The sequence below is a fragment of the Protobothrops mucrosquamatus genome, unplaced genomic scaffold, assembly GCF_001527695.2.
Source record: "Protobothrops mucrosquamatus isolate PMUCROS unplaced genomic scaffold, P.Mucros_1.0 scaffold2149, whole genome shotgun sequence".
NCBI classification, from domain to species: Eukaryota; Metazoa; Chordata; class Lepidosauria; order Squamata; family Viperidae; genus Protobothrops; species Protobothrops mucrosquamatus.
In genome coordinates this window covers 1-19,432 of record NW_015388247.1, presented here as the reverse complement: position 1 = coordinate 19,432, position 19,432 = coordinate 1, and the positions used below count along the sequence as shown (strand labels likewise).

General features: G+C 37.9%; 1 protein-coding gene across 1 annotated transcript; it reads left to right on the top strand.

The window, feature by feature from the left end:
* Nucleotides 1-9,854, top strand: CIDEA (cell death inducing DFFA like effector a). The gene is made up of 5 exons (XM_015824175.1): nt 1-82; nt 4,234-4,381; nt 4,839-4,985; nt 6,560-6,744; nt 9,390-9,854. Exons 1-5 carry the CDS (start codon nt 39-41, stop codon nt 9,514-9,516), a joined length of 651 nt encoding a protein of 216 aa, XP_015679661.1. The 5' UTR covers nt 1-38; the 3' UTR covers nt 9,517-9,854.
* The last annotated feature ends 9,578 nt before the right edge of the window (nt 9,855-19,432 follow it).

The following is a 19,432-nucleotide window of genomic DNA, read 5'->3' as shown; positions in this document are numbered from 1 at the left end:
CGGAGGGGGTCATAGGTGAGGAGGAACAGAAGCCGACCATGGCTGTGGAAAGCGCTCGTGATTATGCGGCGGTTTTGTTGAGGTAGGTGTGCTACAACTTAAGCCGGCAACCATCCCGTTCGCGGAACTATGTTGTGTGCGTGTGCGGTGCGCGGGTATTTTAGTTACCAAGGCAACCTGTCGGGGTTTTTTTTGCAGCGCAGCTGGACTCGCCTCCCTTGTCGCCTTCCGACAGTGTGGAATTTTTTAGCCAGGGAAGCGCCTTTTTCTCGCATTTTTCTGTTGCACGGCGCCATATCTCGCCCCCCGAGACCCAGCCACGATTGCAGCGTTGGTCCTCAGTCCGGGCTCGGCACCAAACACCGACTGGTGGTCCTCCAACTAGGCGTTTTCCGGCTCCCACTCCTCTTAGTTGCTTCTCCGCCGCCTCGTTGGCTAGTGAATCAAGAAGCGAATGGGGGTGTCGCCCTAAGAGGAGCTCAGCTCCCGGGCGGAAAGGAAGCTACCTTGCTCGCTCCCTGTGCCTGTACTCGCCTCGGGTGCCTTTTGCACTGTGAGAAAAGACGAGTAAGCTGCTTGTAGCGCCTCGCTGCCTTACAGTGATTTAAAGTATTGCTAAAGTAAAATGGCTTGTTGCGGTGGCTGCCCTAGCTGACCAGGCTCATCGTGAAATTGCAGTTACATCTGTACTCCAGAAACTGTCCAGTTCTTGGCATAAGCTAGAAAGCATGGTACTGTACTGTATATTCGGGAGCCTTTTTTTTATTATTATTGGGATGGGATTCTGAGCCAAGTGTGAGTTTTTAACTATTAAGCCCTTTAAGTAAAAACAAAAGCAGCGGACAAAGTTAGGGTACGAGCCAATGTGTTGTATAATCCCAGGCATTTTTGTTAATTCAACAAACTAGGTCAAGTGTTAATCAGCCACCTTCGGTGAAGACTAAAAATTGAAATAAGGAAAGAAAAAATACAAAGTTCATGGGAAAAAGATGTGGGCTAGAAGTGTAAGAAAAATAAGACTGGTGTGTTGGACAAGCATACGTTGACTTTGCTGAGAACAAAGCACTACGGGTACTACCAATTTACAACCAGATGTTAGCACCCATTTAAGTTATGACAGCCACCCCCAAAAGGTATTTACCACCATATTCCTAACTTACAAAGTCCAGGTTCCCACTCCTTGTCGTTATGTGATTGCATTTTGGGCTTTTGGGAACCAGCCATTTGCAGTGCCCTTCAGTCATGTGACTGTAATTTACTGGAAACCAGAGTATATTTTTCTGGAAACCAGAGTATATTTCTAGTTTTTTGGGGGAAATGTTCTATACCAAACTATGGGTTTGTTTAATGACCACTGTAAAAAAAAGGTTGATGATCCACTTTATGACTGTCAAAACTCAATTATGGTCATAGGTAGAGGGCTCTGTACTGTACCAAGTAAAGGCATCACCAGTGTTGACCTCTAAAATTTTTGAAAAAGCTTCACTTAAAGCTTGGCTTGGAAATCATGTTGTGAGCTTTAATCACAATTAATGTGATTTAATACCTATTTGACAATTTTTCCATTGAAAACCTTTGCTAGTTAATCTGATCCATCAATTACACTGTTTTTTGCATAAGGCCCTCAGGAACTTAAAGCCTTTCTGGAGACAAATGTCACATAACAGAATGAACTGAAATACTGAAAGCCTTTGTACTTGGAATCACATTGAAATTTGAGCAAACTTCTATTTTGTAAGCTAACAATGCAATTTGGTGCCATTTTGCTCTAATAAACTGTGACTGATTTTTTGAGCCTATGGTATTAGATCAAGAGGTGATGAGTTTCTTTTTTTTTCTTATTATATACAGAAATGTTAAATACAACTGCAGCTAGAAGTTCAGAGGAAATTTGGGCAAAAAGGTTGTTGATATGCTGCTATAACAGAGGTGCCATTTTAGTCATATACAGTGGCTTGCTTCTTAGTAATACCCCATATTGCTGCAGATTTAACTTGGACTAACAAATAGACGGGGTTATTAAGAGGCTTAAGAAATATGGGGCAACATATGGAAGAAAGTTTAACTCTATATTGCATCATGGACAGCGTCACAAGTGATCTATCAAAAGATATATTTCTCTTGACTTGAATATTATTGCTGTAATTGGCATCAGGTTTGCCTGAAGGAAACACCTGTATCTAGGGAAATTTTGGCTAAGTCCCCACTGGCAATCAAGTGAAGACTAAAACCAACCTTCTCTAATCAAGATCTTTTCAAATATGTTGGGGTAAATTCCTAAATTAACCATATGTAAGAGCTTGATGGATAACTTAAGCTGTATCTTACTGTAGGAATTATATTAGCTAATGTAATCAGTTGGCCAACTTCCTACATATAATAACTCTCCCCCTCCTCTGACAGATCTCTAAAGGTTGACAAACCTTTTGTGTGGATTAGTCGTAGTTTCCTGAAAATGGAAGCAATATTCTTTGGGGATTCTTTTTAAGATATGTGAACTTTGTTTTTGTTATTCCTTTTAGCTACCTTCCTGTAAACTTGAATTAGCAGAACATTTTCCTTTAAGTGTCCTGGTGAAAAATCCTGAAAAAGCTACCAGTTTTGGCAATCTGCAGCTGGATTTAATGTCATTCTTGCTATGCCCATCAAATCCACAAAGAGTTTAGGGATGTGCGTTTAGTCTATTAATTCTCTGCCCCTGCATTAGGAAATAAAGCCATTGTTGGTTGGTACTTACTATTAGCTTCATCAATTAAACTCTTCAACTGGTTGTTAATAAAAAAACTGGTGAAATTTCTAGCTTTAGTTCAAGTAAAATAAAATATAAAAATCCCATAATGTGTTAGTATTAGATATAGTTACAATCCATTTGTCTCAAATTCCTGGGTATGCAGTTAACAAGTAGGCTGGCTTGGTTGCTCAACAGCGAGACACTGGTGAAGCAGGCACAGCAGCGCCTGCATTTTCCGAGTCGCGTGAGAAAAGCACATCTTCCTTCCCCTGTTCTTACCACTTTCTACAGAGGGACGATCGAGAGCATCCTGTCATACAGCATCACAATCTGGTTTGGAAGCATCACTGCTTCAGACAGGAAGGTGGTGCAGAGAGTGGTGAGGATGGCTGAAAAGATTATTGACAGTTCCCTCCCTTCCATCCAGGACATTGCACATAAGCGTTGCTTGAGCAGGGTCCGCAAGATTGTCTGGCACACTACACATCCTCTTCACGACCTGTTTTCTTTATTACCTTCTGGGAGGAGGCTTCGCGGTATCCGAAGCAGAACATCCAGACTCACAGTTTTTGTTCCATACAGTATTAACCTTGTGAACTCTAAAGCTTCCTCCTTTTGTTATGTATTCAAGATGGACAGCGATTAATATTTATATGTTACTTATATGTAAGGGTGTAGGTCTATACATATGTTGTATGTAGTATGTTTAAATATGTGTTATGTATGTGTACACTTAGAGAGCAAGCAACTAAATTTCATTTTTAATATGTGCCATTGTGCCCACAGTAAAAAATGACAATAAAAGTTATCTAATCTAATCTAATCTAATCTATCTATTTATCTATCAGCTGGACACTAAAGCTAGGTTGGAGAAATATGGTATAGTCTCAGATCTTTGCTTTCTCAGCTGCTGGGTCATCATAACTAAGCTGGCAAAGCCTCCAGATATTACTATTCCAAAGATGTAGCACTAACCTGGAAACTTCCCCCAAATGAAATTTATCTTTAGGGAGTCGGCAAACAATTATTAATTAGAATAAAATAATAAACTTGCTAGCTGGGTCAAGAATTGCCTTGATTCCCTCTAGAAAAAGGAATAGGGATCCAAGTTAGGAGTTTCAGACAAAGACTGTGTTTGGCTTTTCTGGCCTAAAATAAAAATTAAATTTGAAATATATTCTTGAAAAACAAAAAGCTCATGCCACACCCTTCTTTTTTTTTTAATTCAGCAAGCAGTTTGAGGAATGAGCCATACTTTTAGCGATAGATTTACCAGTAATTTTGGAAAACTACAGCCTGCTTTTCTTCAAATATTTCTGGAATACAACTCCCAGAATTCCAAGTCAGCCTGACCAGTTCATGCTGGCTAAGAATTTCAGCAGTAGGAACCACAATATAACATTGGCTCCAGATTGGAAAAGGCTGCTACTTGAAACTTTTTAACTGAAACGTCCATAGTCATTAGGGAGATTAAGTAAAGAATTACTGTATTTCTGTTTCAGATCTTTAGTATCAGTGGGAACATCGGTGGGATCAGTAACAAGACAAGCCCTGCTTCCATGTGCAGCTCGGCCTTTTCGTGTTTGTAACCATGATAGAAGCAGCCGAAGAGGAGTTGTGGCGAGCAGTTTACAGGAGCTTATCAACAAGGTTTGAGTCTCTAAAGAAACATAAGCCTGCCAATCATGCTTAAGTATTCTTGTTCCAGCTCCATTAGAAGTTTCTGTTGTGATCCAAATGTATGCAATAGCTTCTGCTTATATTCTCTAGATCAGGGGTCCTCAACCTTGGCAACTTTTAAGACTTTGCTGGCTGAGGAATTCTGGGAGTTGAAGTCCACAAGTCTTAAAGTTGCCAAGGTTGAAGACCCCTGCTATAGATAACCTACAGTACCTACAGTATATTACATGTTCCTGAATACACTGTCAGGAAGAATTATGATCTTTATTTGTATTTCGTGGTAGATGGTGAAATGCATCTTCTACTTTATAGGAAAGATTCACTGAGTTACTTGCAGTAAATCAAAAATTATTTCCACCTGACTTATAGCATGCCTTTCATAAAGGGGCATTTAAAATTAAACTTTCTTGTATTCCTTCATCTCTAGACCTTGGATGCTTTAATGATAACTGCTGGGTTGATGACACTGGTTCTAGACGAAGATGGAACGGTGGTGGATACTGAAGACTTCTTCCAGTCACTAGGGGATAATACACAACTCATGCTTTTGGAGAAGGGACAGAAATGGAAGCCAGTAAGTGTTTTGCTCTAAAGTAGTGCAGTCCAACCAACAACAAGCATGATATATTTCTCTTCTGCATGTGTCTCCAAAGCTGTACTGCAAATCTCATTGAGTGAGGAGAATGGGGGGGATTGATACCTTTTGTTTGTCAGCTCAGTTTTTCTGAGGACAGAGGATAGAAAGTTTTATATAAATAAATAATGGTTTCAAGATCTATTCAAGTGTGCCCAGAACAATGCTTCCCTTCTTACTGTAATTTTTTCCCTATGATTTATAAAAGTGACCTACAATTGGTCTCTTTCCAAAAACTTTTATGAGATTCTTTTTTCGTTCTTTGACATTTTTCTCAGCTCTCATCTTTAGCGTTCATTTTATTTATGCCACATAAGTCTAGCTAGCTCTATCTTCAAAGGAAAGCATTAATTTTCTTATATTCATTACTAGTTTTCTTACTTAGCTGGCTGTCTTTCTGAATTCTGCAACTCCATAGAATTAAATTTTTATTACTAACTAGCTGTACCCGGCCACGCGTTGCTGTGGCTCAGTCTGGTTAAATGGAAAAGAAAGAAAAGAGAAAGCGCACGTTTGTAATATGTTTAATTTCACAATGCTTGTGGGTATGCTTTTACGTCCAACAGATGGCGCTGTTTTTTAAAAAAAGCATGTTTTACCTGTCACAGGTGTGACATCTATATAATAGTAGGTATATAAAAACATGCGCGTATTTGAATACAATGTTGTGTCAAAATTTCAAAGCAATCGGTGAAGAATTTTCGGAGATTTAAGACTTTGAACAAACGAACATTTACATTTTTATTTATATAGATAATACTACTATTCCATGACCTAAATAGGAACAGGATTTTTTCAGCTTTCTTGTCTCACTGTTTAGCTATGCCAGGGTCTTCAAACATGGCCCTTTTATGACTTGTGGACTTCAACTCCCAGAATTCCTCAGCCAGCGTGCCTGGCTGAGGAATTCTGGGAGTTGAAATCCACAAGTCATAAAAGGACCAAGTTTGAAGACCCCTGAGCTATACCATCTTCTCAGATCTGTTTCTATTGAATCTTGTCTTTAAACCATAATCTATTTTCTTTTATGAAATTGCCTGAATTTACACTTGTAAATATTTGTATATATATTTGCTATAGTTTAGTCTGTTGGTATCAGAAACTTTAGTATATTAAAACATGCCTTGACAAATACATCTATTCCAACCATAACAGCATATTATTACAGAATGGTAACTAATGCATGAGATTTCACTCTAGTGCTTTTTTTCTTCTATTAAAAACAAGTTAGCAATGTAAACTTAAGCCTTGTTTTTATGATGGTGATGACACTGGGCCTGCCATTGTCTATTATTATAACCTAATTCACTGGGTTATTGTAGCTAGGGGATAAGTAATTGTGCATCAGTCTTCTGTTTTTGAAGGAAAGATGAAATCTAGAACCATATCTCTAAGTTAAAAGAAGGGGGAAAACATAGACTTGTCCCAAACTTTCAGTATAGTCTAATGGGTATTGCAAATGTTTGGGTAAGAAGTCTAATATTTCCTGCATATTTTTCTGCATTTTGATATAGGGGCCAAATTATGGTATTGCAACAATACAGCAACCAAAGAGAATGGGAGTAGCAAATTTCACTTTGGATTTGTACAAATTGAATCCTAAGGACTTCATTGGTTGTCTGAATATTAAAGCTACCTTCTACGAAATCTATTCTGTGTCCTACGACATCAAGTGCACGGGAGCAAAAAGTATGCTAAGGTATTTATTAAATTTCTTTGCTGTCTTTCTCGCCACAAAGCAACGCTAGTATACATTTATACATTTACAAGTATATATTTCTAGTGTTGTATATGGAACAAAATGATCACAGATGTTTAACAAAACCCTTCTAATAGCTTATGTAACCAGAAAAACAGCATATTCTCCTTTTTGCTTTAAGAAGAGTTTATGGAAGAAGGCTTTGAATTCTTACAACCAAACTAGGGCAAAGTGTAGCCTTGTGTTTTTATTATCTTAAGCAGGTCAGAGTTCATAAGAGCAACCCTCCTGTTTGGAAGCCTGTCTGTCATAAGTGCCTATGGAACGACCACAAATAAAATATGAGCATATCTCATTGAACTGGAGGGATCAAGATAGATGCCCACCCCATAAATCATGAAGACCATTCTATGACATATCTCTCAGTCTAACCTATTTCAAGAGAGGTTATGAGGTGACAGTGATGTGTGAATTTAGTAGGGTGCATTTAACTTTTTTGAGAAAGTATAGAATGTAAGGGTAAGAAATGGCTACCTTAAGTAGAATCGCTGGCTTATTTATTTCCATACTTTAGTTGAGCAATATTGGACATTTTTCATTAAATCCAAATTCTGTTACAATAGGAAGAATAAAAATTTGGCAATAGAAATAATTTTGATAAGCTTCAGTTTATTGAAAAGTAATTCCATACTTGCTTTTGTTTAAACTCAGTATTGAAAACATAATAATTTATTCAATTTGTACCTGCCCAACTCGGTATAATATCAAAAAATTGTTCCAGCCTATTCCTACTTTAACTATTTTTATACAAGTAATAGAATTATCTGCTATGCAGATAGTTAAGGCTATAGAAACTAAAGGCCAAATGTTATTGTCCAAAGTTCTGAGAGTTAAATCTTCATTTTTATAATCTACATACTACTAAAACTCTAATTGTGTTCATCTGTTTGTCTGTACCCTCAGGCTAGCCCACACAGTGTATCACAACACACACAGTTTTTGAATCACAATACCTAAAGTCTCCTAACATAAAGAATGCATAAAATATCTGTGACCCAATATTCTGTGGAATTAAAATTTCCACAATGTTCAGCCCAGTTTTATTTGCAAAGTTATGGCCCTTACAGCATCCCTGTGGTCACAGGATCATACTTTGCAATGCTTCCTGTCTGCTTCCAACAAGCTAAATCAATGGGGAGACCAGCAGGAAATCAAAAGTCACTCCTACTCCTGCTTTCTTATCCACGATAAGTAAATATTGACTTGTAAAACTGTTTGCCACTATAGGTTTTTTTTTTTTACTGTTTATGATAAATACTTTTCTTAAATGATCACAGAACCATCTAGCAATTGGGCAAAAAATATGGTCAATATAAAACTTAATGTTCTTTTGCTAAAAAAAAATGACAAATGTGTCACAGGGTTGTCTGGTGGCATGTAAAAAACAACTATAATCAAGCAAGCAGTCTCTTAAAACATTTCTTAAATTGAGAAAATACAAAAAGTCAGTAATTCTGCTACCTTGATGTAGTTTACAATGAGAACTTAATATGCAGCAATAGATAGCTATAACATGACCGTTTCAATAATCAGACTGAGTTAAATTAAAAAAATTAACAACTGAAAAATTTTGAGGTTTTGGATATTGAGGCACTAGATGGTAGCAGTGTGCACAGTTTCTCATATAAGAACTTAATATGTAACTGCTGTTGAATGGGAACAGAAATACATTTCCCTGAATAAAATGGAAGTTGTAGCTTACGTATTAATATTTTTACATCTAAAAGTATTACTGTAGATCTAGCACTGATGTTTTTCTATGGTGAAAATAAGACAAAGACTTTTAGGATGCAAATCTCTAGAAGAAAGAAAAAGAGTTGCTTTAGAATTTATAGCATATTCATCATACAAGGAGCAACCTAATTTTGAAATAATAATAATATATTTAATAGTTTCTATCAGCAGTCATAATAACGTAACTGCCAAAAAAAATGCCACAAGTTTTTTGGTTAAAATATTACATATTCAAATGTGATAGAAACTTACTATTAAAAAGCATCTGATCTTGTGACTATTTTGTGCATTGTATTAAGCAAGTTTAATCATTGTTTAGTAGCCACAATTGACTATTAAGTTTGTACAATACATTTATCCAAAACAGGCAAAAAACAGGTTTGAGAGTCAAGCCAATATTAATATATTTATTGCCCTTAATAAACTATGGTATAGTACATATGTATAAAACCACAGTGCCACCTCAGTTAACAGCAAATAAACAGAAAAATCATTACAGCAAAACTGAAAATACAACATTGACCAAGCTTTTGTTAAAAAGATATTTTTAGTTTCAAGCAAATCTCCTTAGGGTGCCCCATAGCCATGAAAAAACAGACTGCCTTAAGAATGCAGATGACCTAAGAAAGTGCTTCCACTAGGAGCTTCTCTCAAGCTCTCTGACAATTGAGGACAATAGCATTTTGAAATTGACTATAACTATGAAAAGAGCATTAAAAAAATGCTGCTTACAATAGCACTACTTTGTATAAACTGGACCATCTTTGTCAGATAATGTATTGTTGTAATCCGTGCTCTGATAATCATCCAGTTGGTCAAGTGGGCTAAACCAGATGTTACCTTCTTCACAGGAAGATGCTTCGTTTTCTGTCACAGGTTGCCCAAGTAACAGGGCAACTTCTTCTCCACACCGGAACATACATACTACAAGTAATGGGTGATTATGAAGATGGTCTGCTTACGGATGCCAAACACTAAAGCAAACATAAGAGCCTTTTTAACTGTTTGTCTGTCCAGCCAACACTGTAAGCAGGTTTTGGGAAGGAGAGATTGAGTTACACCTTAATGTATTAAATATCTCAAGTTTAGCTTGGTACATAAATATACTTTAACGTTTAAGCTTTTATTTAAGATAATGATGTCATAATTGTAAGTATGGTCGGAATCTTTTTAATGTACTAAAATATTTAAATTTCCACTAGAAAGTGGTTCACCCAGAATAGTCATATTACACCTCAGAGAAGTTCAACATTAATCTAATTTCCATTTAAAACTTTCTCATTGTTGCTAATCTATAAATAAATGTCACATCTCAGTATTAAAAATGTTGTCTCTTATTTTTCAGGAATTGCCTCTTAGTTTGTAATCTTAGTTGTTCAAACTCTGGTTACAGTTGTTAAAGAAAGCTAATTTTGCCAACAAAAAAAAGTTGCCTAAGAGGATTTGACTTAATGGTTAAAACCAAGATGTTGGGTCTAACACAGGGGTAGTCAACCTTGGCTCTTTTATGACTCGTGGCTCAGGAATTCTGGGAGTTGAAGTCCACGAGTCATAAAAGAGCCAAGGTTGACTACCCCTGGCTAACATTTGTGTTAAGACATAGCCCCCTCTTTCCTCCTCATGCTGTCTCCCAGGCTGCGTATCAGCATTAGGATAAGCCTTGGCCTCGAAACGGCTAGGCTAGCAATGGACTGGTAACATTTCACTTGACAGAAAATATCAAATGTTTCCCCCCTTTCTGCATGGTGAAGCACAGAGTGAGAACATTCCATTTTCCTCCTATTGTTCCTTACTTAAATAAAGGTGTACAATTATTGTCCTGGTTCAAGAAGCATGGGAAGCTCCAGAATATCTATGGAAAATAATTATTTCAATTGATAGGAATGAATGCCGAATGAATGCAAGATACCTGGAAGTTACCCAAGAAGCAAGTTTTTTTTTTAAGGAACAGCTGGGGAAACCTGAGTCAAAAGACCTGGATGTAATGATCCTATGGGGAAAAAAACCCTAGGTGCCTAATGGTGAGCACATCTGATCAGTAGGACTGTTCTCAAACCTGCATATCCAGAGTTACTCCAGATTTCAAAGTATAGGGCTGCATTGCAATAGCAGTGACATCCAGAAACTAAAAAAGCACCCAGCGATTTGTCATCTTCTGCTGATAATATAACAAAAGGAAGATTATCCCTTAGTCCTGCAAAGAAAAGTAAAAGCTTTGTGGCTGCTATGAGACGTAGTTTGAGTATTCGTATTGACTAGGCCAGCCTTGCTCAAGTGGAGTTCTATGAGAGGTCATGAGTAGGAGCAAAAAATGTTTGAACATCATATACTGTGCAATGCTAGCTGTAGATATAATAAATTTTATGCAGGGTTCCCTGAGGGGAAAAAAGGTTTAGAAAGGTTGATCTAGGTCAGGGGTCTGCAACCTTGACAACTTGTGGACTTCAGCTCCCAGAATTCCTCAGCCAGCATAGCTGAAGTCCACAAGTCTTAAAGTTGTCAAGGTTGCAGACCCCTGGTCTAGGTTTAAGAGCCATAGTGGCGTGAAGAGTCGTGATGGTGCGGTGGTTAGAATGGGTAACTCTGCTGACGGCCAGCAGTTTGATTCTCACCGGCTCAAGGTTGACTCAGTTTTCCATCCTTCTGGGGTCGGTAAAATGAGGACCCAGATTGTTAGGGGCAATATGCTGACTCTATAAACTGCTTAGAGACGGCTGTAAAGCACTGTGAAGCTGTATATATATAAGTGCTTGCTATTATGCTTTGCTTCACAACATAGATGACTAGTTCCAAACAAGACATTAAGCCTGAATCACACAGAGCTGCCTAAATCAAACAAGGCTTCAGTGGCTTACATTCTATCCTATGTAAGTCCTATTGGTGTGGTTTGCTTATTTGGGGCTTCAGGCAACGTGTGAACCTAGTCCTTGTGTTTTGTAAATCACTGTTAGCATCTGATGTGTTGAGCAACTCAGAATTGGCATGGGCAAACTCTGGGTTAGCTTAAATGAATCAAGTTTAATAATGGTCCAGTTCTTCATCTTGTTGTGACTTAAACCCTTCCCAACATAACTCAAGTGAACAAAGGTTTTTAAAATAAGTTCCTTCATCTAAAAAATGGCAGTTTTGAGTGTAAAGGGGAAGGTTTACTGAGGTTTTCAATAGATACTGTATTATCTGTACTATTTCTTTGTGAATTATTTATTTGAAAAGAATGCAAAGTGAAATCTGTAAATGTCTCACATGCTGCTGACAGCTAATGGAAAATAGAAGTAGGTTGAAACAACTGAATTTATCAGTAGTCTGTGCCTTTCGTGTTTATTTGCAATCTTCAGCAGTTTTCTTATCCAGTAAAAAAAAACATGTGAAATTAATTGAAACAACTTCAAGTAGAATATTCAATCTCTGCATTGTCATGCATTAATCTGTTCATGAGACCATGCATTTATTTGAAACTACACAAATAGTTTTAGATAACAAATGGGCACTATATATAAATATAACAATTCTTCTGTAGTTCTTCTGCTCCATGAAACAAAGTAGCAATTACACAACTTCAGCATTCATTCCACAACACACACCCCCAACTGAACTGAAGGTGTGTTCTGTAGTTACAAGACAAATATTGTAACAACAAATTAAGGCAATAATTCTGCACGATACATTGTTTCTGGCACCCTCAAGAATAAGCTTCCTTCCTTGGTTGGGTAACCTGAGACTCAACACTGTAACTCCAAGCCCCCAGACCTTCTTTTTGTAGCCTCTGAATTTCTCTGTGGTTTGCTGACTATGAGTGATGCAATTTTCTGATGTTTGACAACATCAAACAATATGAAACTAGTGTAAACTCTTGATTCAGGGTAGGTAATGCACAAAACCCCTATACTTTCCAAAACCCTGTCCAGCCAACATGTATGACATATATCATGGTTTAAACCAAATGTTTACCATCCAAAAAACATAAGGGGCATCTCCCACCTCTAGTCAGTTGTTCAGTCATTCAGTCACTTTCAATATGGGACTTCCTCTAGAGAGCATTCAGAAGTTGTAGCTAGTCCAGAATCTGGTAGCTTGAATATTTATGGGTGAACCTTGAGACACCCATGTAACACCTCCCTCTAAAGAGGTATACTGATTCCCAGTTGGCTTCTGGATGCAATTCAAGGTGTTGATTTTCACCTCTACAGCTCTTCATGGTACTTGATATCTATGGGACTGCCTTCTCCCAGTAATATGATTGACTGTTAATAACTACCATACTTTTTTGAGTTTTCTAAGCTTATGATTTTGTCATGGTGGCAATATCAGCCACCTGGTCTTCTAGTTGCTTCTTTTCATTGTCTTCAATTTTTCTAAGCCTTGGAAAAATTGATTTCCCCTTGTCTGCCTGTTCTTTTTGCAACACGCTACCTCTTTTTATTCGCGTGCTTAAGATTACAATAATATGATGATATTAAGAACAAATACGCTCCTATTCATCATGGCTCACCTAATGTTAGGCAGACATTGAGTGCATTAAAGACAGACCATTGTAGAATGAAGCCCTGGTATATGGTATCAAGTTCATCTATTGTGGTTAATCTGGAAAATAAGAAAAGTGACATTTTTTTCCATAAGGTTGACTTTTCTGTACAAACAGACTCTTGTAGAGCCCCACATATACAGTACTGTGAAGTAATGCAGACCTAAGTAGGCTGCCTGCCTTTCTGAGAATGAGTCCATGGACTACTGAAAACCATTAGTATCAGTTCCACTTTTCCAGGAACCGCTAATTTTTATGGCAAATATTTAGAAAGTTATTTTAAAGATGGTTTGTAAGTGAAGGTTAATTGTGCATTCTGCCTTTTCTGGGCTAATTAATTCCTCTTAATGGTAGAAAGGATTTCGAGTATGTGTTAGAATCTTAATTATCATATACATCACATCTTATTTAGGTGCTTCAAGGAAGTTTTTTTTTAAAAAAAATCTAATTTTCTAATCCGCTAATTACTTTCTAATTATTGAATACTCTTCATTTTAAATGTTTAGTGCAATGTTGTCCTTTATATAGATATAATGCCAATCATTTTGCATGGCTTTGAAATATATTTCTATATGCACTATTCCTGGTACAGTTCTCCAAATGTTATATTACTAAAGGAAAGTAAGACGTAAGAGCCCATATAAAATATTAGTTTGACAAGGATAACCTATTGATTTCAGATACTGCATATTTGTTTAAAGGAATATATGGTAGGATTGGTCTTGGCCATGTGGTAGGAAGGAACAAACAATTAATGGGGAGTTCATAGAAAAGATCCCATGGTCTTGAGAAAGAGGGAAGTATGAGAAAAAAGCTAAAAATACCTCACATTGGTTTTGTTTAGTTTACATGGGACAGAGAAAACTTTGGACAGAATTTCAAGGCTGATGTCAGGTCTTCAGGATAGCCAAAGTCCAGAAGCAAGCACAATGGGAATTCCAGGAATGGAATAATAAAATCTTGAAGAACATCAACAATAGAAATAAATCAAAATAATAATTAAAAAAATCAGTTACTATAAATCAACCGTCCTTCACCAATTCAGTGTAGCTACAATTGAAAGCCTATTGGCATGGAAAGAAGACACAGAACAACGGTATTGAAAGATATGCTGGTGGCCAATTGCAAACCAGGCAGATTTTAAGTTGTTGCTATTTCCTCAAAATGTCCCTTATAGTTTAGTGCAGGGGTAGTCAACCTTGGCTCTTTATGACTCGTGGACTTCAATTCCCAGAATTCCTGAGCCAGTGCTGGCTCAGGAATTCTGGGAATTGAAGTCCACGAGTCATAAAAGAGCCAAGGTTGACTACCCCTGGTTTAGTGCCTGAATATTTAAAGGATTGCCTTTTCTATTACGAACCTGTCCAGTTGTTGAGATCTGCAGGGAAGCTCTTTTGAAAACCATCCCTATGTCAAAGTATCCTTATTGTGGCACCTGAAAAGGGGGCCATCTTCTGTCCTTCTAAGTTATGGAATGCAATTGCCCATGAGCTAAATTTGGCCCCCTCTCCCTCTGTGTTTAGGAAATCTGTATAGACATTTCTCTTTTACCAGATTTGACATTAGATTATTTTAGCATTTTACTTTATAGATCATTTTAATCAGTATTTTAATTCTTTCTATTATATTTTTGTTTAAATTTCTGTTTATCACCTTGATAATAATAATAAATTAAAACCTAGTCAGTTGCCATCTGACTTGCATCTATCAATCCACTCATGTGCCTTATGATGGATGCTTCAAGATCTAGGCAGTTAATAGAGTATTTGGGTTCATAATAATTGCTCAGTGTACCTGAACATAAGAGAAGCCATAACTAATAGTAGATCAGAAATTCTGATGTTTAGGGTCTAGCATCTTCAGGGTGAGCTGGAAGAAATTCATCTGAAACAGAGAGCTACTTGCAAGTTACTGGCTGGTTCACACATTGCACTAAGGCATGACTTATTTAATCTTATAGAAGTCACAATGGACAGCATGACATGGGATGATAGGCCACAAAGCATGTTATAAATCACAATGACTAGCTTCACCATCATGCTAAGACAGAACCAAAGAACCATACTTCAATAGGGTTCACACATTAATTAACTCATTGTGTAGTCTCTTTTGTTTTCACATAGCATTCATCAATCTCATTAATACTAAATTAGATGGATTAATTAGTTCACTCAAGATGGCAAGATCCTGACACCAGCCTGAATTCCCAGCAAATCGTTGTTCCATCAAACAAAGATATAGTCCCCAAGATATATTTTCCATATATACCAATGGAAAATAACCAATGCCAATGTTGGCTTTAAGAATGTGTAAGCTCCAATTTCTGTACAGAAATGTAGCCTTAAATCCAGATGCAAATCCATGAACAGCAAGGGATATGTATGGCAAACAACTTCACATAAGCAAATTCTAGGCCTTTCCCCCCTTCTTCAGTATCAAAATGAATGTTATCTTTCACGCCGTTTAATTCTGTGGAAGAACAAGTGGCATAAAGAAGAATTCATTTATTTTAAAGGACATGGTAATATTTTGGCAAAACATGTCGTTGGCACAGTGACCAACTGTGCATTTGCTTTCTTCCCTCAATGCTCTTAATTCTCTGGTGCACTTGACATATAATGCAATCCCAAATTCTGGGCACACTCTTTAACAAATGGACCTTGACACGGATTTTTTAATTTGTGGGTGGGCGGTAAGGGTGGGATAAAGAAAGGCAGTCCTGACCTCTTTACATTCTTGGCATTCATGTGCCTTTAAATCATGGGGCATATGGTATTAGAGCACACACAGTTTCCATTTGTGCATTAACAATTAGCTTCATCTCTGAAAAACAACATTTTTGAATAAATAAGATGCAAGAATGTGACAATTCATTCTTTGGTACTTTTTAACAGGCTCTTCTAGTTTGCTGCCGTAAAACACAGCTTTTTGTCTTTTGGTCAAAATGGAGCAGTCTTGTTTGAGTCAGGAGATTAGGGCGTGTGCCATTTGTTTTTATATGGCCACGTAATTGGAACTGTAAGGAATTATATTGCCCCACTGCAGATATAACATTACTTAAACAGTCAAAAATCTAAAGAGCAAATGATGCACATACTTAAAGATTATCTCTCTCCAGTTTGGGGGTTGAAATTATGACAAAACTCTTGCTGGAATTACGAGACTTGACGTCCTGTGTCATGACCCTGAAAAGTTTCTTAAGTTAAGGAAAGTTGCATAAGGTGTTGCAACAGAGTGAGAAAATGATCATGAGAAATAATTTTATTATTAATAAACATGCCTGACTGAAAGCCAAATGGGGGGAAAAATCAAGCAATATGTGGATTCAGTCTCTTTTTTCTGGTTATAAATGTATACTTTAAAATAAAGCCCCTCAAATCAACTTTGACTTTTTTCATCACAATAAACAGCAGACAGTATAGTAGAAACTAAGTGCACTTGGTTGATCTAAAAAAAAAAAAAGCTAAGCAAAGATTCAAATGATACGTATGCTTGAAATTTATGTAGTGCTTTTCAGTGCACTACTTTGTGGCAACTTTGCCATCCCCTGAATGTATAATGGCTAGCTTTAAAAAGGCAGAACGGTTGTCTCAGCATATTTCATTTGGTAACAAATTCCTGTTGTAATTTCTTTGGCTCCTGCCTATTTACCTTACAATGAAAGGATTTATCCCTTTCAAAATTAATATTTGTTTTGTCATCAAAGCTTTTGATTCCATCCTCCAGTTAGATTGTAAACAGTAGATTTTTCCTCAATAAGGTTGGGCAGGAATACTCCATATTGCCTTTCTTGATGCTAGGAAATTATGTTTTCCACTGCTTTCTTTTTTCTTGGCAGTGTAGCAATCGAAAAGAGGAACAGAAGTTTATTTTAGCTGCAACAATACCAGTAGCAGTTACACAAATATCAATAATTGGAGATACACAACTGCTTCAAAAGCAGTTGGATATGGCCTTTTTTACTACTACTAATAAAGTCAGTTGGTAAACTTGAATGCTCAAAAGAAAAAAGAAAAAAAAAATGAACTATTAAAAAAAAAACTCCCTGGAAACACGGAAAAGATTCTGCAAAACAGATTGAATATGCAAAAAGCACTCCATCAGTTTTCCATGACTTACACAATATTTCTATTGTTTCTTTGCTTGTTTCTTGTGTAGGTGGCACATACAAATCATTTCAACTAAGGTAGTTATGTCTTTGGTAGTATACTAATGTATCAACCACTCACGGTTTCAGTTCTTTCCTCTGGTTAGCTGTACTCAGTAATATTTCAAATACTGTTTCAATATTTGTTCTTGTCTCAGGACTCTGTTCATTTTTCCATGGCTTCCCTTTCCTTAGCATGGAAGACATTCAAATAGCCCCTCCTTCCCAATATCTATTGAAAGAATGAGGGGAAGGGATTACGTAGACACAGCCCCATACACTGCTTGTCTGCAGGAAACCCATCCCTGCTGTCCATGCAGATGACCCATAGGGAAAAAATAGCTCTAGGCCAGGGGTCTTCAAACTTGGCCCTTTTATGACTTGTGGACTTCAACTCCCAGAATTCCTCAGCCAGTCCACAAGTCATAAAAGAGCCATGTTTGAAGACCCCTGCTCTAGGCACACAGATCCTTTCTCACAATGATTAAAGGCATGGAAGTGGACGAGTGTAGTCCTGCATTTATCCTAAGCAGGGAACAGGAGTAGCCTACACAAATTAATACAGGTAGTCCTTGACTTACAACCACAATTGAAACAAGAATTTCTGTTGTTAAGCAAGGCAGCAGTTAGGTGAGTCATACTCAATTTTATAACCTTTTTGCAGTGGTTAAGTGAATCTGGCTTCCCTCCCCCCGTGACTTTGCTTGTTGGAAGCTGCCCAGAAAAGTCGCAAATGATTATCACATGACCCCAAGATGCTGCAACTGTCAAAATACATGCCAATTACCAAACACCCAGATTTTGATCACATGACAGTTTTAAGTGTGAATACTGGTTGTAAGTCACTTTTTCCAGTGCTGTTGTCACTTTGAACAGTCACTAAATGAATAGTTGTGAGTCGAGGACTACCTGTATTGTAGTTCCTCCCAATAGGAGAAAAATGCCCCTGCTTGCACTGGGAGTTGGAAATGTTGACCCTTGGCTCAGTTGTGAATGTAATGATGATCTGTTTCTTTTCAAATCATACCACATGGGGGTGGAAGCACAAGCATACTCATCGTTTAGTGTTCCCAGAGCAGTGTTATCCCACCTGTTCCTTCCAGCTCTGAGTCACAACTCTGCCAGCCGAATAAAGAATTGTTCCTTCTGGCTCCCCTCTCAATTCTCTGCTGGAAGACTCCTCCCTAGCAGGTGGCCATGACTGAGATTCCAGATGCTTGGAATAGTCAATTGCCCCGCAGTGTTCATTGCATTTAAGACCAAGCCACAGTAAAGGAAGGATCTCTTTTTTGCGTGGCTGCATTCACTAACTAATTTACAAAAGAAAACCAAGGTTGGATCACTTTTTTCCAACTGAAGATCACATTCCTGTAGGAGTAATCTGTTGGAAGCAATATGGCAGTGATGGCGAACCTTTTAGAGACCGAGTGCCCAAACTGCAACCCAAAACCCACTTATGCATCGTCGAGTGCTGGGTGGGTGTGGCCCAGAGGCTGGGTGTGGCCAATTGGGTGGGCATGGCCCATTGGCTGGGCGTGGCTGCGGTGGTAACGGCAGACTGGGTGGGACTAAAAAGTTCAATCAATCAATTCTAACTTTGCAAGATCTTTTTTTTCCCACAAGAAGTTGAAATTGACTGATTGAACCTTTTTTTTTTTTTGCACATGGTGGAGGCCTAAAATGAAAAGGTTTTATAAAACCTAGCTGAAGGCCTAGGACTGGGGCGACAGCGCGCGTGCCCACAGAGAGGACTCTGAGTGCCGCCTCTGGCACCTGTGCCATAGGTTCGCCACCACTGCAATATGGCAATGAAATTCATGGGTAGATATGGCCAGAGCCCAAAGTTGGCATAGCTCCTATTTTTCTGACACTTCCTTCCTGTTCACTTTGTAGCAGGCTGTCCCAAAAGGGCCAGATTTTTCCTGTCAAAGAAGATAAGGGATCACTTGCAAAGTGTCTGCAAAATAAGCCTGCGAGTCGTGCACGGCAACAAGACTCCAGTGGCAAATCATCACTGGCACAAACTTTATAAAGTACAAACTTCTTGGGCACCTTCTCCATTTCTCAATCCACTGGAAGCAACCCTTACCACGGGGGGGGGGATTGGAGGCATCTGGTTGGTTGCTACATCTACCACACATGTAGTTTTTTGTTTCAGCTAGCAGGTTTAAAACAACAAAGAAGCAATCACAGTACAATAATGGGAAGAAATGTGGGGGGGGGGG